We start from the raw sequence: 22,737 nt of genomic DNA, 5'->3' as shown, positions 1-22,737 counted from the left end.
ACATTCCCATCAATAAGGAGCACAATTAACTATAAAACATCAATGGCGGTCGGACTGCTTTATAGCAGGTTTTAGGCTATTTTTTATAATTTCAAAATTTTCCCCATATCTTTGGTGTTTATGGTCCGATTTTCAAATTTTTTTCAGTTAAAGATATCAAAATTAAATTTCCCGTCATTTGAAGAAAACAACAATGACGGTCAGACTGCCTTTTTGCAGATTTTTGGCTATTTTTATATTTTTCACATTTTTCTCCATATCTTTGGTGTTTATGGTCCGATTTTCGAAATTTTTTGAGTTAAAGATATCAAAATTTAATTTCCTGTCGTTTGAAGAAAACATCAATGACAGTCAGACTGCCTTTTTGCAGGTTTTTGGCTATTTTTATATTTTTCACATTTTTACCCATATCTTTGGTGTTTATGGTTCAATTTTCATAAATTTTTCAGTTAAAGATATTAAAATTAAATTTCTGGCGTTTTATGAAAAGAAACAATGGCGGCCAAACTGCCTTTTAGCAGGTTTTTGGCTATTTTTTTATATGTTGATATATTTCCCCATATCTTTGGCATTTTTGGTCCAATTTTAAAACTTTTTTCCATTAACAGTTTCAAAATATTTTTTCCCATTGTTATGTGCATCTAGTAAGTAATTTACTTTAACCATCTTCATCATACAAAATAAAACAAGGTTTCATGTTTATTTTCTCCAATAAATCTATTATTGATTTTAAATCTACTTCTACGTATTCCCATCCACAATTTTTGTGCTTCGCTACTTATGGATGTTGTCATCCTTGTTTTCCAGTATGACTCAAAACCTATTAAATCAAGAGGGAAAAATTAGATTAGTATCCACACTGAAATAGTTATTTATCGCATCGTATTATAGACAGCTTTCCGAGGATTTAGAAATGTTTAATTGTAAAATTAAAAATAATGCAGAATACTTGTTATAATATGATACATGATTTTTCAGTATGATTTAGAACCGATTCTAATCCAGCGGATATTAATCGGTTTCGAATCCATACTGAAAAGTATTTTACTAGTCCTACTATACAAATATCTTACATATACACAATAAGTTTGCCTGATATTGTATAATTTGTTGATATGTTTATTTCTTAAACAAGGATGACAACATTCATAAAAGCGAAGCTCTGAAATGGAAGGACAAACGACAATTAACACTTGTAGATTGTCAGAACTAAATTAGCAGAATATTAATGAATCAGTACAAACAATATTGTAAGTAAATTTGTTGCAAAACTGCATAAATAGATGAGACTGTTTAAGGACATTCTTACATTTTTGGGACTTGTTTAAAGAGATGCTTTGCTTATAACATTTTACCATGTTGTATTAGAAATCAGTTTTCGAAAAATCAGAAGAATGGGATAATTTTAACATACAAAAATTTGTTGTCAAAAAAGTTAAAAATCGACATGTTTCAAATGGACGTACGGACATTCTGGTATTGATTATAGAGTTGCTACGCTTTCTAAATTGTACCTAACTACTACAGGAATCATCATGCAAAGTTTGGAATCGATAGGACAATTCTAACCTGTTTAAATTAACGAAAAGATCTAGCTCTCTGTGACGGACGGACGGACCGACCCTAATTATAGAAAAGCTTCGCTTTTAATATGTGTTTTTATCATCATTGTAGTCCTATTATCTAAGTAGTAAGCGTTTTTTGTCTGTCCCAAAGGATCTTGCTAACCGCTGAACCGATTTTGTTTTCCTTTACAGTGAAGCTTCTTATAGGTCCTGGGAAAGTTTTAAACTATTTTTTTATTCTTTTGAAACTCATATTTAATATTGGATGAGGTTGACTTTTCCCACTGCTAACTTAAGTGCCCCTAGAGGCTTCTAGGGGCGTAACCGCCAGTGTAATAATAAATTAATAATAAAACTGAAACAACATATAATATTTGAATTTTAAATTGACTTATCCCTTTAGACATTTTCTCTCTGATTATGATATACCTTTGTTCATAAATGGGGGTTGGGAATGAAAAAAGGGAGGAATATGACTCTAGTATATATGTGACCTTCGTCGCATGAACTACGAAGCGAGCCGTGTGATATGTGTTTGTGTTAAAAGTAAATGTTATTTTAAACAAAAATATGAAAACAAAGTTATCAATTGATTTTTTTGCAGTTACATGAAAGATATTTTAGCAATAATAATCTCGACATTGTATGATCAATATAATGAATATCTTTTGAATATAAAAATGTCGTGGTTATTAATGCTAAATCATAAATCACCATTTTACCAAAGATCAAAAATAATAATAAACAAACAAACTAAAAAGAAATCAAAGTGCAATTTTTGAAAGAATCCTAAGGTTAGAATTTTATTACTTTGTTTTATTTTATTTATTTAATATTTATATTTGCGGGAATTTTTATATTATAATATGATATCAACCCAAACATTTAGTAGGGTATAGTTATGAGGAAATGGGACGAGTATTACAAGATTAAATTCGTAACCATGGAGTAGTGGGGATGGGGGGGGGGGGCTTGTTAAGAACCTGGTATTATAAGAAATAGATATAAAGCTGGTTCTACAATGCATTTGAACGCATTATATGATTAAAACTAGCTCTGAGATGCCAAACACGCCGGCTAACAAAACTGGTTTTAATATTATGATTATACATTTTTATATTCGTAGAAAACTGGATATAATACGCTATGATACATGCTTTTTAAGTATGGTTGAGAACCAGTTCTAATCCACTGGATATTAATCGGTTATGAAACCATACTGGAAAATAATTTATAATTTTATATGCCATTGTCTTTCCCCTACCTTAAACATAAACTATTAGAAACGTTTTAGAGTAAATTAGATAAAGTCACAAATCTTAATTTTAAATCAAACCTTTTCTAGATTGAAGGTAGACCCTTTCGACTGTAACATTTTACTCTGATAATTTTTAGGCAAATTAAAATAGCAATATTGATTTAATTAAAAATAGTCTAAAATCATGATTAAACAAAGATCATTTTTCTGGCTTTATGCTTAAAACTTAAATGATGCATATCTATGAGCAAAGCTTTAACATTAAAAAAAATTTCAATCTGCTCATGTACTTTTGATGGGTTAATTTTATTATCATCATTGGGTATGTAAATCAATATATCGTCTATTGTCTTATCCCGTAAGATCCTTGATTTATTACCATCCCTAAACAAATAAAATATAAAGGTTAGTTTAGATTATCTGCAATAAATGTGTCAGTTTTGATTATGTTTTAATAACATGTTTTGGTATAATTAGCTGCTTTAATATTAGGTTAGGTTGTCACATTATTTGTGACCATTTGACAATATGCATTTATCATTATAATTATATCTGCAGAGACAAACATTCTAAAAACTAAAAGTTAAACTTTAAATAAGAATGTAAACAAATAACAAGTTTGATTATCTTATGTAAAAGTAACAAGATATCTATGTGTCTGTCTGTGTGTACCGAAAGATCCACCAAACCGCTTCAACGATATGATTCTCCTTTAAAGTGTAAAGTCTCATAATTACTAAAAACACTTGGGTATACTCCCTTCCGTGACAACGACTCTAAAGGGGCAATTTATCGTATTTTTACAGTAGCTTTTTATAGGTTAGGTTAGGTGATTGCCCCACAGGGTTAGGCAATTGGCTCCGCAGGGTTAGAACCTTGAAATAGGAGAAAATCTAATGTGAAAATACAATGAATCGCCCCTTAAGAGGCGTTGTCACAAAAGGGACTATACCCAAACATTTTTATAGGATTAATATTTTTTAACAAACATAGCGAGTAAGGGGCCAATTGGACCATAAATTACACTGGTACACACGCTTGTCTGTGTTCCGATTTAATGAAGCTTTGTAAAAATCAAGTAGGGAGGGGACATTGGACTGGAAATTTTACTTGTTCCAAGGTTGTGTAATCTGTCGTTTGTTGGCTCATGAACTGTTTTTAAAATTATTTATTGGGTTGTACAAACCAGTCTTAACCTATCTACTAAAAAGTTTAACTTTGAAAAAAAAAGGTTTATTGAGGTGCATAAATAAAGGGGGAGGGGGGGGGGGCGAAAGTGACACATTTTGAAACCAAAACTAAAAGTCAAAGGAACTCAACTGAAAAAAGAGTTACAGGTCTGACACTTTGCATGGCAGTTGCTTTATAGGGGTACAATATGGAACTGTGAAGAAACGGCGTCGCAACCGCCGAAAACCGCCGAGAAAAGGCAAAAAAAATTTCGGCGGGAAACGGCGGTTTTCGGCGGTTGCGCCGCCGTTTCTTCACAGTTCCATATTTTACCCCTATAAAGCAACTGCCATGCAAAATCTCAGACCTGTAACTCTTTTTTTAGTTGAGTTCCTTTTTTGACTTTTAGTTTTGGTTTCAAAAAGTGTCACTTTCGCCCCCCCCCTTTATCGTCCATTGTCTTATTCCTTAAGATTTCTGTTAAAAACGAAAATTTAGTCTGTAGTGAAGACAGAGATAGTACAATCCAGGGAGGGAGGGGAAAATGTGCTGTTTATTACTCTAGTCCTGGTCACACCGCGTTATACTAGAGACTTAAAAAATGTTACAGTCTGCTGCTATGTCTGAAACATGACACTAATAGTGAGCGTTGTGGGAATGCCTTGGCCTATAAACAGGCGCAACTAAGTACCATGCATAGTTGGGACTTCCAGACAAAGGTGGTGCAATCATATTGGGTATATTTAAAATGGGTTGCTGTTTGTTAGGGATAATTAACACAGAGGAAGGGGCCATTGGACCATAAATTACATTGGTACCCAAGGGCGTCCCTGATGGTACCCAAAGTTTTTTTAAACCCTGTGATCTTATTTGTTCAAAAGTTTTATTGAATTTTGATTGGTCCAAAATTTTCAATAAATATTTTTTTTTCTACAGAAACTAACAAAATTACCATTACTATAGATTAAAATTATTAGTTGAAACATTTACAAGCTTTTAAAGAACTAACCTATTTAAATTTAATTAAAGTACCTAAAGTTCTTAATCCAACGAATATAAATCATGATCTTAAAACTTTGGGTACTTGTCAGGGGCGTCCAAGCTTTTTATTTTGGGGGGGGTAAATTTTTTTTAAGGGGGGGGTAATTTGGTTTTGGGGGGGGTAAAATGGCGCGCGAAGCGCGCCGCAAATTTTTTTTACCCCCCCCAAAATTTTTACCCCGGGGGTAAAATTTGCTTGGGGGGGGTAATTACCCCCCCTGAAATTTGTTGGCAGGGGTAAAATTTGTTTACCCCCCCCAAAATTTACCCCCGGGGTAAAATTTTTGGGGGGGGTAATTTAAATTTTATAAAAAATTTAGTATTAAAAATGCGCGCGAAGCGCGCAAAAATTTTTTTTGTTAGAGATTTTCTATTTTGGGGGGAGTATTTACCCCCCCAAAATGGTTTGGGGGGGGTAAATACCCCCCCCAAAATCGTTGGGGGTGCCTACGGCACCCCCAAGGTAGGGGTAATTTTTTTTTGGGGGGGGTATTGTTCACAAAATTTTGGGGGTGCCTACGGCACCCCCAAAATCGTTTGGGGGTGCCAAATGGCCCATTACCCCCCCCTTTGGACGCCTATGGTACTTGTGTAATTAACAGTTCAATTTCCCCTCTTTGTTCATTTATTATCATTAGGGGCAGGGCTACTCTATATATCTCTTTGTATTAAATATAGTAATAAGGTTTTTAAAAGCAAAGCTTTTCTATAATTAGGGTCCGTCCGTCCGTAACGGATAGCTTTTTACGTTAATTCAGGCACGTTAGAATTGTCCCATCGACTTCAAATTTTGCATGGTGATCCCTGTAGTAGTTAGGTACAATTTAGAAAGCATATCAACTCTATAATCGTTACCAGAATGTCCGTACGTCCATTTTCAACATGTTGATTTTTTCACTTTTTAACAACAAAATATGATCTAATTATCCGATTGATCTGATTTTTGGTATACTGATTCCTGGGACAACAAAGTACAATATCATAAGCGAAGCAACTCTATAATCAAGTCATAAAAATGTAAGTATGTCCTTAAACATTATCCCGCATCAAGCAATTTTAACAAATTTACTTATAATTTTGCTTCGACTATTATACATTTATATTCTGATGACTCAGTTCTAAAAACCTTACAAGTGTTAATGCCCTTTTGTCCTACCGTTTCAGAGCTTCACTTTTGTGGATGTTGTCATCCTTGTTTTGTTTGTAACCTAAGATTTTGAAAGCTACCGAACTGATTGAGTTCTTTATTTTAGAGAATCTTCACATTGGTCTTACATTTTAGGATGGTTTTATGCTATTTTGTTTCCTCCCTACCCCTTCAAATACAAAGCTTCTAAATGTTAGGTATGCAGCCGCTAGTATATCAAGTGTCAAGTAATCAATAGATTAACAAAAGGATGACAACATCCATAAAAGCGAAGCACTGAAATGGAAAGACAAACGGACATTAACACTTATATAGTGTCAGAACTGAATAATCAGAATATAAATGTATAAGAGTCGAAACAAAATTGTAAGTAAATTTGTTGAAAAACTGCTTTATACAGGATAATGTTTATGGACATACTTACATATTTAGGACTTGATTATAGAGTTGCTTCGCTTATAACATTATACTTTGTTGTCCCAGGAATCGATATATCAAAAATCAAATCAATCAGATGATTAGATCATATAAAAATTTGTTGTTAAAAAAGTTTAAAAATCAACATGTTTAAAATTGACGTACGGAAATTTTGGTAATGATTATAGAGTTGCTACGCTTTCTAAATCACCATGCAAAATTTGAAATCGATAGGACAATTCTAACATGCCTAAATTAACGAAAAAAGCTATCCATTACGCTCGGACGGACGGACAGACCCTAATTATAGAAAAGCTTCGCTTTTAATAAGAACACAAAAGCTTAGACTTTACTTCAATTTATTGTTTTTTTTTCATTGATCTATCCCTACTCAACTTAGATTTGTTATGTAAATAAACCACACGGACGCATTTAACAAGGACAACATCTACACTTTACTTAAGAACAAGGATGACAACATCCATAAAAACGAAGCTCTGGAACGGTATGACAGACGAACATTAACTTTTATAGAGTATCAGAACTGAATTTACAAAATATAAATATAAAAGTTTTGACAAAATTATATGTATTTTTTTGTAAATACAGAATTCTGTCTAAGGACATTCCGACTTTTTTAGGACTTGATTATAGAGATGCTTCGCTTATAACATTGTGTTTTATTGTATTAGGAATCAGTACTATAAATTTCGGTACACCGACAAACCTCCTAAAGGGACAAACGTCCTAATGCGACAAACGTCCTAAACCTCATAATGCGACATACATCCTAATGCGACAAACCTCCTAAGCGACATACCCCCTAATGCGACAAACCAGCTAAAGGGACAAACATCCTAATGCGGCATTTCTTAAGTAAAACGTCCTAAAATTTTTCAAAAGTTAAAAAATAAAAAAAATCTTCCAAAATTTGAGGACAAAATTCACCACTGCTGTTAAAAAAGTTGAACAATAAAATCCAATATGGCGATAAAACACACAGGGACGAAATTTAAAACCGAAATTTCTTTCTTGAATAACTTTGTCCACAGGGTGAAATTTAAAAATCCGTCCGACAGTTGTCCCAAAGTCGGTGTTGGCTACCCAACGGCATGGTTTCGAACCCGATACAACCTTGCATTAAAAATATCGACCCTTACCTCACACTTAATAAATGTGATATCACTTGAAAAGTTTTTAGGGGGTTTTACTTAAAAGATGTCGCATTAGGAGGTTTGTCGTTTAGGAGGTTTGTCGCTTAGGACGTTTGTCGTTTAGGAGGTTTGTCGGATTAGGATGTTTGTCGCATTAGTACGTTTGTCGTAGTAGGACGTTTGTCGGTGTACCTAAATTTCAGATCAATCGGATGATTATATCAAATAAAAATATGTTGTTAAAAAAGATAAAAATCAACATGTTTAAAATGAACTTACGGACATTCTGGTAACGATTATAAAGTTGCTACGCTTTCTAAATCTTACCTAACTACTACTGAAATCATCATTCAAAGTTTGAAATCAATAGGACAATTCTAACTTGCCTAAATTAACGAAAAAAGCTATTAGTTACGTACGGACGGACCGAAATTTATGATAGAAAAGCTTTGCTTTTAAAAATTAAGTCAAGTAGCGCAGATATAATTAAATCTATCTATACATTTATTACCATGAACAATTTATCTCTATGTAGTGAAGCTTTTTTTTGTCTATAAGATGTGCAGCTACATAGAACTAACTATTATATACCCTCACCCAAACAAATTTTGAAAGTACATTAGATCCCTAATTTAATAAACCAACCAATCAGATTTCATTTAAATTCCCCAATGTTGTTTGGCCAACGAATAAGAAAACGTAAATATAAAAGTTTGGGAACAAGTGTTTTAAACAGCTCATTGTCATCTCTTTTCCTCTCTCTCTCTGTCTCTCTGTCTCTCTCTCTCTCTGTCTCTCTCCTCTCTCTCTCTCTCTTTCTATCTATCTCCCTCCCTCTCCCCCTCTTGCAGAAAATCTAGCTGACAATTTAATATTAATAGGGAAAATTATGTTCATGATTAGCGAAGCAAAATATTTTAAATTGATAGTCTAATAAGAACTATCTTATCCATACTAACATAACAATAGCATTCTGTAATTATTTCTAATAGAAGAAATACCGCAGCAATATATGTTTCTTATTTTAATAAAATACAGCTATGAAATAAAAGTGCACTTCAAACTAGCTATACTTATTCTAGCCAAGTACAATTTCAACAATAAGTAGCACAGCAAAACCAGCCAACTATTTATCGTGCAAAGCTTGAAACCAATGCATTGCAATGGGACAAAATTTATTAATTACGGATGTACAGACCTAACCTAATTACCTCCCAAAAAACTCGTGGTATCAAGGACGTCCAAGCTTTTTTTTGATAGGGGGGGCATAGACGTCCAAGGGGAGCTATGCGTTTTGAACGGACATATGGAAAGACCAACCAGAATTATAGGAAAGCTTAGACTTTTAACAATTGTTACTTATGCATAGCTAACTTCTTTTCAGGGATCGAAAGGGATAAGACAATGGCCGATAATTTTATGTACATCCCCAATGATGGTACACAAAATTACCTCTTCTGTAGTTTACAATTATTGGTTGAAAGTCCCCAAAGTTTTCAACGAAGTTTGCAATGAATAAGAAAACATTATCATAAGACTTTAGGGACTATAGTAATAAACAGCCCAATGTCCCCTCCCTCCCCAACTACTATACTGTTTTTTTTCAGAGAAAGAGGGGACAATGGGTTGTTAATTACACTAGTCCTCAAATTATTATAAAAATGTTTTCTTATTCGTTGGCTTTTCAACTTTGGGCTCTTTAGTAAATTTTGATTTGTTGTTTCATTAAGTTGAAAGTTCAAACGCTTCAACCAATAATTTTAATCTAATTCTACAGAAACGGTGATTTTGTGTATAATCATTGGGGAAGTACATCAATTTATCAGCCTTTGTCTTTTCCCTTTAGATCCCTGTTTTTTTTTAAAGCGACTTTGTATAATTGGGGTCGGTCCGGTTAGCTAGAATTATCCTATTGATAATCAACAAATATTAAATTTTTTATAAATATGTTGTTGGCGTAGAGTTGGCGTAAAACTTGTTTCTTGATGTAAATGAAGGGAAGTGGGTAATAACTTCAGAAAAAGGGAAAGGAGATTGTGGGGAAATTTTCACTTAGAATTGTTTGTTAGTATCCAATCCCTTTTCCCTGGTTTTACTACTTTGGAGCTTCGCTTTTGTATGTTTCCTCGTCAAAAGAGAAGCTTTTTATATAGTTAGGGTCTGTTTGTCCGTACATAATGGTTATATTTCATTAATTTTACATGTTAGAATGTTCTATCCATTTTAAACTTTTCATAATTATTTTATGAATGTTATCAGAAAGTCTACACATCCATTTAAAACATTTTATTTTTATCAATTAGTTCAAGTGTCCTTTGGTATGTTTGTTTAGGTGAAATTTTGGAAAGTTGAATATAAGGGGGGGGGGGGGGCTGAGGTGCATTCCGATATTCATTTTAGTAGACTGATTTTTAGATGATGCTCTTACTTGAAGTAGCCTAGCTAAAAGATGACCAATATCATTGGTCAACTGTCTATAATTAATACTACAATTAATCCTTCACAGCTTAGAATATACCTGCTTTTCAGAGACGTATAACATTGTCAGTGATAAAAGGGATAAAACAATGGATGATACATCAAAATACCCCTTCTAAATTCTATAATTATTGGTTAAAACGTTTGGACAATGCTGGTACATTAATTGACTAATCAAATTTAATAAAAGTACCCAAAGTGTAGAGCGAATGAATTAAAACTTTGGTATTATTGTATTATACAGTTCAATGTCTCCTCCCTCTCTTTTTGACCAGGGAGGGAGGGGACATTGGGCTTTAAATTACGCTGGTACCCAAAGTTATCTTCGGTTGACAACACTTACAGGTTTTTCTTATTAAAGTTTGAATGTTTTTTTTTACATTAGAAGGGTGCAAATTTTTCATCCAATAATTTTATTCTACAGTAGGATTATCTTGTTTATCATCATTTGGGATATGAATAAATGTTTTGTCCATTGGTTTATCCCTTGAATTCCTGTTAAATCTTTAACGTTTTTTCATTTATTGGCACAACAACTTTAGGGACTTTTTTACTCATTTTGAGTCTCCAAATGTTTTAACTACTAATCATAATTTACAGAAGGGGTAATTTTGTGCATCATCATTGGAGATGTATGTTAAGGCGGGTTGATTTTCCACTTTTTTGTTTACACAATTTTTTTAGTAAAAGTCCCCAATGTTGTTAAATCAGCGAATGAGTAAACGTTATTAAAAAACTTTGGGGACCAGTGCAGTGTAATAAATAGCTCATTGTTTCCTCTCTCTCTGGACAATGTGGTGATAAAACTTTGGGTACTTTCTTATTCCCTACTTTGACATTGGGCTGTTTATAACACTGGTACCCAAAGTTTTATGATAATGTTTTCTCATTCGTTGGTTTAATAACTTTTACAAAATTATGATTGGTTGATTTATTAAATTGAGTGTTCAAACGTTTCAACCACTAATTTTAATCTTCAGAAGATGTAATTTTGTGTGCCATTGATATGTACATCCATTTATCTGCCATTGTCTTATCCCTGTGTTTCATTAGATATTGCTATTTTCTTCAGGGATCTAAAGGGATAAGGCAAGGGCCGATAAATTGTTGTTGTATATCCCCAATGATAATACACAAAATTAACCCATCTGTAGATTGAAATAAGTGGTTGAAACGTTTGAACACTCAACTTTATGAACCAATCAATAAAAATACAATAAATATCCCTAGAGCTGGCGAGACAAAGAACAAGGAAAGGTTATTATAAAACTTTGGGGATTAGTGTATTAAAATGCCCATGGTTTTACCCTCCCTGTATTTTGTTTCTAATTAGCGGGTACACCCCTAAAAGCCTCTAATGGGGGGGGGGGACGAATCAACTCCCCTTAATATTCAATTTTAGTTTTATAAAGAAAAGATAAAAAACATCTTTTCAGGACCTATGAGAAGCTACATTGTTAATTTTAACCATACTAGTTCAGCAGTTAAGAGATCCCATTGTATTAACAGACAAACTGACACTTTCATATAGACATCCTGTTACTTTTATATAAGGAGAAACAAATATATGAATTGTTACTTTCAATAGATAGATAGTAAAGTTTAAGTTTTAAAAGGAAAAAAAATATATTAAAAAAAACTATATTAAATTTAAATAGTTGGAGAAAATATTTTGTGTTGTATCTTTTTTAGATATCCTTTCCGGTTAGTTTTTTTTTCTAGATAATCGTTTTTGTGGTTAAATTTTTGTGTTATATAACAATCAAGTTATTTGCATAAACCACAGAGGGAGTGGACATTGGACTGGAAATTATACTGGTTCTATAATCTCTAATTTGTTGGCTTAAAATCTTTAAATATTATTTAAAAATATTAATTGGATGTTACATGCCAAACATACAGACTGAAAGTTTTAAAAATTTTCATTAAAAATTGTGTAAAAGTTAGAAGAACACTTTAGATTATAAGTACTGAGTCATTTAAAAAAGGTTTTAGTAGGATTATAATCAATGTTACTTTGTTTTTCGTGCAAAAAAATTGGTGACAGCTAGGAGTAAAAAAATTACAGTAAAGGTTGCATATTTGTGTAATTTAAAAAGAAATTTTGTAAATCTAACATTCAAAATAAGAGACAAAAAAACTTTATGGGGGGGGGGGGGAGGATATTAAAAAAATATAGAAACTACTTCAAAATATATCACAATATAAATCTTGATCTTAGCTACATTAACAAAAACAAAAAATATTGTTGCATATTCTGTGTTTTTTAGTTTTTTTTCTGATATATTATTATTATTTAGTTTAATGTATAATTTGTATAATTGAATGTTGAAATCAAATATTCATAGATATCTAATTAATAGTATTAAATTTTTCCTTATTTTTTGCATCAAAGGGGTAGTTGCAAGAATTGCATTTCAACTTGAATTTAGTGAACTGCATATTTTTTTATGTTCAATAGTTTATCTAGAGGACATACATTTGTAATAATTTCAATTTTCTAACAGGTAGTTTTAAAAATATCAAGACTTGAAAATTATATATGTTAGATGGTATTTTTGTAACTTATGTTTGCCATCAAACTTTTTTAATGCACTTTATGCAACTATCCCTTTAGATATTATATGTTGATTTGTAATCATTTCTAATTAGTATACCTATTGTCAAAAATTAATTTAACACAAAATTTTAGAATCACTTCAATGTCAGGTTGTTATTTTTTTTAGTCTGGTGTTGAGGTGGTTTTGAAAATCTTAAAACTACATCATAACTTATTTTTAAATTGTTGATGAGCAGTTTTTGATGCAGTTACCACACAAACAAAGAAATGAGAAACCAAGAAAGAGACAATTTTCAATAGAATAACTTAATTAAAAGATTGTTACATAAGTACAAAATCGTTTATGATAGTTACTTCTGTTGACCCATTTGCACAACTAGAACAACCAGAATCTTTTGAAGAGTACCATCATTTAATTTTATAGTTTTATATTTTTTAATTAAATATTTTGTAATTTTGTAAAATTTATTGCTATTAAAATCAAAATATCAGAATTATTATTTGTTTCAATAAAGAGTATGACTATTTGTCATTAAGAATCAGATTAGAGTATGACTATTTTTCACTTGAATTCAGATTAGAGTATGACTGTTTGTCACTAAAAGGCAGTTTAGAGTATGACTGTTTGTCATTAAATGTCAGATTAGAGTATGACTGTTTGTCACTAAAAGTCAGTTTAGAGTATGACTATTTGTCATCAAATATCAGATTAGAGTATGACTGTTTGTCATCAAATGTCAGATTAGAGTATGACTGTTTGTCATTAAATGTCAGATTAGAGTATGACTGTTTGTCTTCAAATGTCAGATTAGAGTATGACAGTTTGTCATCAATTGTCAGATTAGAGTATGACTGTTTGTCATCATATGTCAGATTAGAGTATGACTAATTGTCTTCAAATGTCAGATTAGAGTATGACTGTTTGTCATCAATTGTCAGATTAGAGTATGACTGTTTGTCATCAAATGTCAGATTAGAGTATGACTGTTTGTCATCAATTGTCAGATTAGAGTATGACTGTTTGTAATCAAATGTCAGATTAGAGTATGACTGTTTGTCTTCAAATGTCAGATTAGAGTATGACTGTTTGTCATCAATTGTCAGATTAGAGTATGACTGTTTGTCATCAAATGTCAGATTAGAGTATGACTGTTTGTCATCAAATGTCAGATAAAAGTTTGACTGTTTGTCACTAAAAGTCAGTTAGGAGTATGACCATTTGTTATCAAATGTCAGATTAGAGTATGACTGTTTGTCATCAAATGTCAGATTAGAGTATGACTGTTTGTCATCAAATGTCAGATTAGAGTATGACTGTTTGTCATCAAATGTCAGATTAAATTATGACTGTTTGTCTTCAAATGTCAGATTAGAGTATGATTGTTTGTCATCAATTGTCAGATTAGAGTATGACTGTTTGTCATCAAATGTCAGATTAGAGTATGACTGTTTGTCATCAAATGTCAGATTAAAGTATGACTGTTTGTCACTAAAAGTCAGTTAGGAGTATGACCATTTGTTATCAAATGTCAGATTAGAGTAGGACTGTTTGTTATCAAATGTCAGATTACAGTATAACTGTTTGTCATCAAATGTCAGATTAGAGTATGACTGTTTGTCATCAAATGTCAGATTACAGTATGACTGTTTGTCATCAAATTTCAGATTAGAGTATGACTGTTTGTCATCAATTGTCAGATTAGAGTATGACTGTTTGTCATCAAATGTCAGGTTATAGTATGACTGTTTGTCATCAAATGTCAGATAAGGGATTAACTGGGCAAATTTTTTAGGGTCAATTTAATCACAGATTACGATCTTAATCACCTGAACTTTGCTCACATTGTGTCAGATTCGTCAGATTATAATCTGAAATCCCCCCTGACAGATTAAAAATTTGGCGGCAAATCCTGAGTAATCTGAGTTTTAGTACCTTTTTGCGCAAAAACACAGGTTTCGTCAGATTACAATCTGACGAAATGTAATCAAATGTCAGAGTTGATTGATGAGGGGCGGGCAGATTAAAACCTGAGGAAAACCTGTCAAAACTCAGATTAGACAAGGTTTTGTCACTACTTGTCAGATTTAAAAACTACTAGGGATAATTGCATATAGATAGATAGATAGATAAAAATAAAACATATATCATAATCAAAATCGCTAATGAATCTTTATATATTTTGAAAAGATATATACAGAAGGTTATATAATATATATAGTAAGTTTTTTTTGTCTGAGGCTAAAGATCTAAAAAAAATGTTGTTTCGAATAGGTTGTACGTTTAAGGTGAGCTTTATAAATGTCTTGTGGTGTCATTAAGATATTATTCTGACCTCCCCTATAAATAGGGATAAAGCAACTAGTATGATAATATATTTAGATTATTAAAAAAAAATTTAATATACCAATAAAAACCTTAAAGGATTTTTAAAATAAAAGTCTCTCTACTTTTTTAAAAATGTAAAATATAGATTTGTGATCGTTAAGAAAGACACAAAACAGTTATATATGACAACTACCCTAAAAGGAACAAAATAGAAATAGAAATTTCAAAATTAGGCCAATTGATTTCTTAAAGAAAGTGTTTTTGTCTCTCTCTCTCTCTTTCTTTTTATTTCTACCTTTCTCTTTCTTTACCAAATTTTCTACTTTTGAACATTTATGGTTTTAAACTATTTGAAAATGGTGCTTAAAAATATATAATTTACAAAAGCATTATTAAAGCTAAATATCCCCCATAGCATTATAGACAGATAAAAAAGATACCTTTATAGTAAAAGCATAGTGATTTAGTAAATCTCATATGAAAGCTTAATAAATAATATTTTTATGTAATAAAATAAAAAACAGGTAAAGTTTATTGTACAGTAGATAATTACAACAATAAAAAATCATTGAAATATGTTAAACTAGCGGCTTCGCCACTAGAGGCCTTTAAAAGCACCGGATTGGAAGTTGAAACTCTTCTTTAAATTTTGTTTTATACGGAGAAGGTATAAGCAAACAATTTTTGATAAGAATTTTTTTTCTTTGTATGGTGGAGGCATATTTATTTAAAATAGTTCCCTCATAGGACCATAATACGCTTGGCTGAAAAGGAGACCTATATCAGTTGAACAAGATTCGTTGCTAAACAAACAAAGAGACATTCTGTTACTTTAATATTAGGATAGATATGAATTTGTAGGACTTCTTCACTGAAACTGTATCAATGAGTGTTCTGATTATACGCATAATTTTTCTTTCTAACACTCAAAAGTACAGTGGGTCAAAAAAAGCTTTTTGTGCAAAATTTAATAGTAATAAATTTATAAGAAACCGATTAAAATGTCGAAAGTAAAGAAGAAAAATGAATGGGTTTGTTTAGGCCAGTGGTGGATAGATTAAGCTTCTCCCCAATACAAAACAGGAATAAATTGTCCTGTGTGATTTAATTTTTGCAGAATATTGGAAGGAAGATTAGTTATGAAACTCTACCATTCTGCTCTTAAATCTGTATTTACAAACTTTACCCCAGATAATTTTAATATACAAAAGTTAAAATTAATTTGAAATGATTGAGAGTAAGATTGATTTAACGTCAGTTGCTATATCCTTAAAAACATCTTTTCCTTTAATGTTGAAATATTATTCGTTAGTGAATATTTATTAAAATAGAAAGAATTTAAAATGTCCAAATAGCCTAATTTCTAGACCATTGTGTTAGCATAGCAAATTTGACAAATGACCCTTATGGGCCTTTCTATAGTGTAAAGGGACAGTGACAAATATTTTTTTAAAAATTGTTTACTAAAATGCAATAGAATGTTTTTTCATTTAAATGATAAAAAGGAATGGGATATGTGAAAAATGTTACAAACTAAAAATTGTATACATCATGCATTGGTTCATATTTATTTCAGAATTTTAAATACATTTTTTTCAATTCATAAATGATTAGTGGCTTTGCCCATTTTTTCTACGGGCCTTCGCCTATTCGGATAAATGGTGTCTTCTCCCCACCCCACTTTTTCTGTTGTTCCACTCAACCAGGAAAATAGCCTAAAATCTGGTTTGGGCAGTAGGTATATACACTAAATAAGAGTCTAATTGATTTAGCAGTTGGCGAAATCTTACGAACACAGTAATAGTGTCTGACTGATTATGACGTAACAAAAAAATTAGCCAATGAGAGGCCACTATAAATTTTACCATTGGTCAATAACGGCCTCTCATTGGCTAATTTTTTTTGTTACGTCATAATGAGTCAGACACTATTACTGTGTTCAAATCTTACGCTTTATCTGGACAAACGGACAGACAGACAGGGGGAGTACTTTGTATCATAAACAAATATAATTTTCTATAAACAAAATTAACGCAGGATGTTAACAAGTATACTTTACTGTGGACAAAATTATTTTTTGCAAGTTCCTATGTCTGCTTACCTGTCGTTCAAGTCTCCATTTTATATTTTTGGAAGTTTTCTTTAAGTCCTCACACAAGTCCTTATATATCTTTCATGCAATGTTATTCTTATACTAAAGTAACAGGATGTTTGTCTGTTTGTTTGTCTGTGTGTTTGTACCGAAGGATCTCGCTAACCGCTGAACCGATCGGGTTCTCCTTAACAGGGTAGCTTCTTATAGGTCCCGGGAAGGTTTATAACTATTCTTGGGGGGGTGGGACACCCCCAACCCCCCAAATGATTAAAAATACCCCCCCCAAAAAAAAAACTTTTACACCCCCCAAAATATTTTTTGATACTAAATTAAGATTTACAAGGAAGACTAGAATCTTTTGGCCAATGACTGATCAGGCAATTGAAAATAAATTGATATATGTATATATATATGCCCAATGATTAGAAATAACAGTAACCATACTGTAGATTAAAATTATTGGTTAAAAAGTTTTGACACTTATAGTTTGAAACAAGCAAATAAAAATTTAATTATACTACCCAAACTTTGGGTACCAGTGTGATTTACAGTTCAATTTAAAACTCTCTCTGTAAACTGATACTTTTACCTTAAAAAGACTATTAGATTGTTTGAAAAGTGTCTTGCATTCAGTCCCAGTTACACTGTTTACTGAAATGACTATACAATTCATATTTCTATAAGAAAAAGACTTTACTAACAACTTTTAATATTTCAGATGGCTGGAAAAAGTGTTCAAGCGGACAGTCGGAGACCAGGGTGAAATTAAACTCAATGATTTCAAAGAAATTGTTCAGTCTAAAAATGTAAGTTCAGTTAGTATAAATATGTTTTCCAGTATTGCTTCGAAACCGATTATTATCCGGTGAATTAGAACCGGTTCTGAAAAATCATGTTTAACATCGTATTAGAGACAATTTTCCATTAATATTAAAATAAAAATCATAAAAATCAATAAGTTTAGTTAGAACAGGCCTTCGGCCTCTCGGGGCTGACTAAACTGGATTTAATCCTATATTTTTTATCTTAATATCCGAGGAAAGCTGTCTAAGATACGATGCACTAAATAAGTGTCAATAAGTAGCGCAGCAATATGAGAAAGTGACAGTAAACTTACTTAATATGTAATAAAAAAGAATCATCTTAGTTTTATTTTTGACGGCAAACTGAAAACCTTTTGATAGTTTTCAAAATATCGATAAAAAAACTAGAAAACCTTTTAATTTAAAACAAATATATTTCTTTTCCTTATCTTATCTTACCTTTAGTGGTTTCTTTAGTTGCTTAATATTATAGTAGGACACAATCATTACAGCCTCAGTTAACCTGCTTCTGTGTTGGCATTCTATTGTAACCTAAGACCTCAGAAACAGCATGTTTTGCCACAATTTAAATTGTTTGTATTTATTTGTATTGATGTGATGAGGAGCCTCCCTAAAAATATACAAAACATTACGATTGGCACCCAAAAAACACCCACAAAAATGTCCTCATGGTGTTCTTACAAAACACCTATAAAACAAACAAATTCATTGCTTTGATGAAAAATATTACACATAATTAAGATTACCTTAACACTTTTGCTAGTGAAAAAATGAAAAATAATCTTTTTATGGCTGATGGTGGCTGATTCTGCGGCTACGGCTGCCGAGCCCTGGTTATCACCAATGCAAATAAAATAATACAAATTAATATTTTTAACAGTCCTTCCTAAGAGTCATAGGATATATAGCAAAATTCTTGGGTGCTATAGGCAAGAGATGAGTAATTTTTTTTATAAATCTATGTTTATTTTTAGCAGTAATGAAAACACGTTATATTGTCCTTGACAGAGGTTAAATTTTGAATAAAGATGTTTTGTTTATTTTGACCATAGATATAGGGATAACTTTTTATTTCCTTCATAGAAAATTCTACCTATGTGAGAAGATTAAATTTTGCAGTTTTTTTACTTAATATATAGCCTAATACGAGTAATACAGATAATTTTTCTTTAAAAAAAGTTACATTTACCTATTCCTGAATTCCTGAATTAAAACATAAATTTTGTCTAAAAAGTATGTTTAGAAAGGGCGGATACACACGATTTTAAAGGGAATTGTAGCTGCTCTATATTTAAGGATATTTTGTATCAATTGTCCTTGTTAGCAATCTGTATTACCTTTTAATATGGGTTATGTGGCTGGGTTATGTACTTTACACAAACCGCCACGCTGGTTTTCCTCACATTGCATCGGAACACAAAACAACTTTCAGAAAAAAGAATATTCCAATTTCAGATTAGATTAAGTTAAAAGGTTAAAAGAGCCCCGCAGTGGTATTTTTCTGTTGGTAAAGGGCCCTACAGGGAATAGAGATAAGATTTTTGTTCAAAAAATGAAAATAGGGAGAATGGATTACACGATGATCTAATTGTCAATTTAAAATATGAAAAAACTTTAATATCGCTATGCTACTATTATTTATGTAGTGTATCATTCTTGTTAACTAAACACATCTTTTTGCTTGTTGCATTTGTTTTGTTCTCTTTTTCGTAATATTTTTTAGTCTTACATATGTATAACTTAATTCCCAGTAGTAGCAGGGAGAAAGATAATATTGGACTGTAAATTATAATGATACCCAAAGTTTTGATTTGTTGGCTTAAAAGCTTTGGGTATAGAGATTATGTACATATAATATCTAAGTTTGATTTAAACTATATAGATTATCTCTTTAAAAACGTTGATTTAAAAGTGTATATTAAAACATATACATATGATTTTGTACCCTCAGTTTCTTATTCGTTACAATTAACAACCAGAAAAGGCATAGCTACTCTATATCTCACTTAAATTTTGCTCAACTTAACAACAAATTAACAGTTAAAAAATTCAACTCAATATTTTCATAAAAGAAAAAATCTTTACTTTAATTAAGTGAGAAAACAATTTGCCCCCTTTTTAAGTTTTTTAAAATTATTTCATATTAAATTACATAATATAAAGAAAGGCTAAATTTAATGATATTTTAAAAACTGTTCAGCTGCTCTTCTTTTGTATACATGTTGGCAAATAATCTGTTTTTAGAAAAGTTTTAGCTGCACTATTTTGGTCTAATTTTATCCTTGTAAAATTACGGGTAGGCCTATTTGTAGAAATTTGCTCAGAGCACCGTTTTCATACCTCTTTCAATAGAATAAAAGTAAGCACTGTAAAAAATATAAAATGTTTTCATACCTCTTTCAATAGAATAAAAGTAAGCACTGTAAAAAATATATAATGTTTTCATACCTCTTTCAATAGAATAAAAGTAAGCACTGCAAAAAAATATAAAATGTTTTCATACCTCTTTCAATAGAATAAAAGTAAGCACTGCAAAAAAATATAAAATGTTTACAAACCTCTTTCAATAGAATAAAAGTAAGCACTGCAAAAAAAAATATAAAATGTTTTCATACCTCTTTCAATAGAATAAAAGTAAGCACTGTAAATAATATATAATGTTTTCATACCTTTTTCAATAGAATAAAAGTAAGCACTGCAAAAAAATATAAAATGTTTACAAACCTCTTTCAATAGAATAAAAGTAAGCACTGCAAAAAAAAATATAAAATGTTTTCATACCTTTTTCAATAGAATAAAAGTAAGCACTGCAAAAAAATATAAAATGTTTTATACCTCTTTCAATAGAATAAAAGTAAGCACTGTAAAAAATATAAAACAGATACTGTAAAGATGTTTCCAGAATGGCTCCAGACATGTTTGATATCCGGTGGATTAGAACCGGTTCTGAAAAATCATTTATAGCATTGTACTGCAGACAATTTTCCACGAATATTTAAATAAAAATCATAACATTAGTCTGAAACATCTGTCCCTCGGGACTAACAAAATTGGTTTTAATCTTATAATTTTCCATTTTAATATCCTCGGAATGTTAATTTTTTCCTTATTAGAATAGTAGAATATAATTTTTTAGAGTGATATGTGGGTAGCTTTAATTAATTGAGCTAGGGTAATTATGGGAGGGACAATTAGGCGCAAAGGAAGGGTAAAAGTGTTTCGTAGGAATTAGAAATATTCTAGAAATAGCATATGACCTAGGTATTTGATAATTAAGTACAACTTTTAAAGAATACTTTGAAATTTTGATTTATGGCTTTTTTTATCATTTATTATGTGAAAAGCCTTGGAAATTAAAAATAAAAATTTAACTCTTTATTTCTCATTTATTTCTTTACAAGGTATTATTTATTAATTTGCTTTCTTGATTTTTGAATAGTTGGAATTGTCCTTCTTCAACTATTTATATCACCAAGTTTAGTTTAAATGCAGAAACATCTGAAATGTTGTATTCACAAGACATGATAAATGTTGCTCTTTAGAATAACAACCTTCAATTTTAATTCAAGCGGCCAGATTGCGTGGATGCAAGGATAGGATAATGAAAGATTATTGCATTTTTCAACATGTAGCTTCCTAAGCCTCTAGGGGAAGTAGGTGAGGCAAGGAAAACCCCTAGGTTCAACATATCTTTAGATTACATTTTCCTCTATACCCAGCCGAGCAGATTTTGAAAATTGTTCTTTAAGTAAATAATAGTAAATGTAGAAATATGTCTTATATAGATAGTTTGATAAATAGGATAAGAAATAAGGATACACTAGCAATATTATTCAGTGTAATATCTTACTCAAAATGGGTGATTTTCCTCAAAGATGACTAATCCAGCGGGGATACCATTTACCCAATATAACAATAACTAGTAAAATAAAATTATTAGACCTTGCTAGTTTATACTATTCAATTAGGATTTATCAAATGTTTAAGCCAACAAATGAGAGAACAAGCTTAAGTACACTTTATAGTTCACTGTTCCCTTGCTCCCTGTATTACTGATAGGCCTTTATGACGATGGGTTGTGGACTTTTAACATGCCATTTTCTTTATTTTTGGACTTCTTTAAAGGATATTCAAAATCAAATGTGTAAAAATGAGCTATAAATGTTATTTAAAAACTTTTGAAAATTTCTAAACATTTTTGTTTATATCCACTTAGATATGTCAACTTATATGCATAAAATATTTTTAAGATAGGCATTTCATTTCAAGAGTTAAGTACATCTACATATTTTTTACTCTTTTAGTATTGGACATTCAAAGGTCCATTTGTTTATTAAAATTCAAACCCTTAGTCTAAATGTCGTTATTATACTTTATTAAACATGATTATGCTAGAGTTATTTTACAAAAACATTAATACTTTATAATACACCGTTCTTATAAAAACTATATTTTCTTGCTTTAATCTAACAAATAATAACAAGTTATGTACACCTATAAGCAATGCTTCTAAAAACTTTCATCTACCAAAGGTTTATTGAGTTATTCTAGCCCATCACAAAAATATTGATAATTTCCTACTTATGGAAATAATTTTCTTGTTAAAGTACATAAAAGTAAATTATATTTGTGAGAACCATTTTAAGCATAAATGAATAATTTATTAAAATTAAAAGAATAGTTTATTATAATTAATGTCCGG

The 22,737-nt window shown here is 31.0% G+C and overlaps 1 protein-coding gene across 1 annotated transcript in view; it reads left to right on the top strand.

The window, feature by feature from the left end:
- The window catches only part of LOC145327230 (uncharacterized), a 379,853-nt gene that overhangs the window by 291,701 nt on the left and 65,415 nt on the right, over positions 1 to 22,737 (top strand). Inside the window, exon 11 of the mRNA XM_080170817.1 lies at positions 17,930 to 18,017. Within this exon, the coding sequence (XP_080026943.1) occupies positions 17,930 to 18,017 (88 nt within the window). The remainder of the gene's footprint in view (positions 1 to 17,929; positions 18,018 to 22,737) is intronic.

This window comes from Acartia tonsa, chromosome 1 (genome assembly GCF_053477335.1).
Source record: "Acartia tonsa isolate MP-2025a chromosome 1, ASM5347733v1, whole genome shotgun sequence".
NCBI lineage: Eukaryota > Metazoa > Arthropoda > Copepoda > Calanoida > Acartiidae > Acartia > Acartia tonsa.
The sequence above is the reverse complement of the archived record's forward strand: the minus strand, read 5'-3'. Positions and strand labels throughout refer to the sequence as shown.